The 1,682-nt window shown below is 60.6% G+C and overlaps 1 protein-coding gene across 1 annotated transcript in view; it reads left to right on the top strand.

Moving 5' to 3' along the window:
- Nucleotides 1-1,682, top strand: part of A1BG (alpha-1-B glycoprotein) — a 23,945-nt gene that overhangs the window by 19,452 nt on the left and 2,811 nt on the right. Inside the window, exons 2-5 of the mRNA XM_023525687.1 lie at nt 147-299; nt 382-417; nt 516-794; nt 1,153-1,482. Of these exons, the coding sequence (XP_023381455.1) occupies nt 266-299; nt 382-417; nt 516-794; nt 1,153-1,482 (679 nt within the window). The 5' untranslated portion in view covers nt 147-265. The remainder of the gene's footprint in view (nt 1-146; nt 300-381; nt 418-515; nt 795-1,152; nt 1,483-1,682) is intronic.

Genomic DNA, 1,682 nt, shown 5'->3' with positions numbered 1-1,682 from the left:
GTTTGCCGTTTTTAATATGTTAATTAAAAAATCATCATGTCTATTCTTTATCATTTAGTTAATTAATTATGCATACTTATTGATTATCCTTATTGCTGAGGTTTCTGAGGCCGCAGGCATTTGCCCTTTGTCCCCACCCTGTGCAGGCCTCCCGCCTTCCAGGAAGGACAAACAGCAGTAAGAGGTCACTGTCCTGCGCCACCCCTGCCTCCCTCACTTGGGCCTTTATTACCCAGACAGTCATCGGGCTGGAGCGAGGCTGACCATGTCTGTGCTGGTGGCCTTCCTGCTGCTCTGGGGTGAGGCTTCCCGGGCCTGAGTCCCCTGGGGCAGGATGGCGGGAAGGTAAGGAATGGGGGCCTCACAGTCAAATCTCCACAGGTCTCTCCCTAAGCCCAGCACCAGAAGCGGCCATAGGTGAGTCTGGCTGGTCCTGGGATGGTGGGCACATGGGGGACCTGGGGTGGTGGGTGCCCCTGTCCTGGTGCCGAGCTCTAACCCCTGTCCCCACGCAGCAATAGAGACCCGGCCCAACCTATGGGCAGAGGCCGAATCGCTGCTTGAACCCTGGGCGAACGTGACGCTGATGTGCCAGGCCCGCCTAGAGACCCTGGATTTCCAACTGTTCAAGAATGGGGTGTGCCAGGAACACGTGCACCTTGATTTAGTCACCACGGAGCACCGGTTCCCGCTAGGAGCAGTGACGGGTGACACCCGGGGCCTCTACCGCTGCCGCTCTGGCATGGACGAGAGGTGGACGGAGCTAAGCAACCTGCTGGAGGTGAACGGGGCAGGTGAGCAGGGGCTTCTGTGGGCCTCCCCTCCTCCACTCTCCTGTCCTCTTCCCACATCCCCCCGTCCGTCCCTGCGCCAAGGTGACCTTGCGCACGTCACCTGACATCTCTGAGCCTCCACCAGTAAAACGAGGGTGATGTCTGCACTGACCACAAAAGGGTGCGAGGAATAAGTGACTGAACGCCCACGAAGTGCTTAGGGCAGGCCTGGCGCACGGTGGGGCCCTTACCGCCTCGTCTTCTGTTTTATGTCCATGTCCATCTCTCTCATTTTCACGAGTGTGGTGGTCCAGGTCCCGCTGGGCCGCCACATCTCCCAAGTCATGCGGACCCACCATCGACCCTGCCTCACCCGCAGAGTCCCTGCCCCCACCCCTGCTCTCTAGCGAGCCTGTGTCCTGGATCACCCCGGGCCTGACCACCATCCTCGTGTGCCGCGGGGGATTTCGTGGTGTGACCTTCCTGCTAAGGCGGGAAGGAGATGACCAGTTTCTGGAGGTGGCTGAGGCCCCTGAGGACGTGCAGGCCACCTTTCCTGTCCAACGGGCTGGCAACTACAGCTGCAGCTACCGGACTCACGCAGCGGGCGCGCCCTCTGAGCCCAGTGCCCCTGTGGTCATCGAGGAGCTGGGTGAGTGCTTGGACCATGCGGAGGGCTTCCTGAGGGAGGTTTCTGGAGGACAGAGCTGCCTTTACCTTGATCCCTAGCCCCGCTTACCGCTGCCAGGCCTGGGTCTGGGAAACAGTTGTCTGTGGGCCTGAGCGCCAACCTGCTGTGCCCTTTGGCGGCCTGCCGAAGAGCGTTCCCGGAGGGCGGCGATCTGGAGGCTGGGCCATCTCAGGGAAAGGGGTGTCAGCTGCCTCAGCCACCCTGCCTGCCTCATAGCC

Source organism: Pteropus vampyrus, unplaced genomic scaffold, assembly GCF_000151845.1.
Source record: "Pteropus vampyrus isolate Shadow unplaced genomic scaffold, Pvam_2.0 Scaffold602, whole genome shotgun sequence".
NCBI lineage: Eukaryota > Metazoa > Chordata > Mammalia > Chiroptera > Pteropodidae > Pteropus > Pteropus vampyrus.
This window is presented reverse-complemented; position numbering and strand designations above follow the sequence as displayed.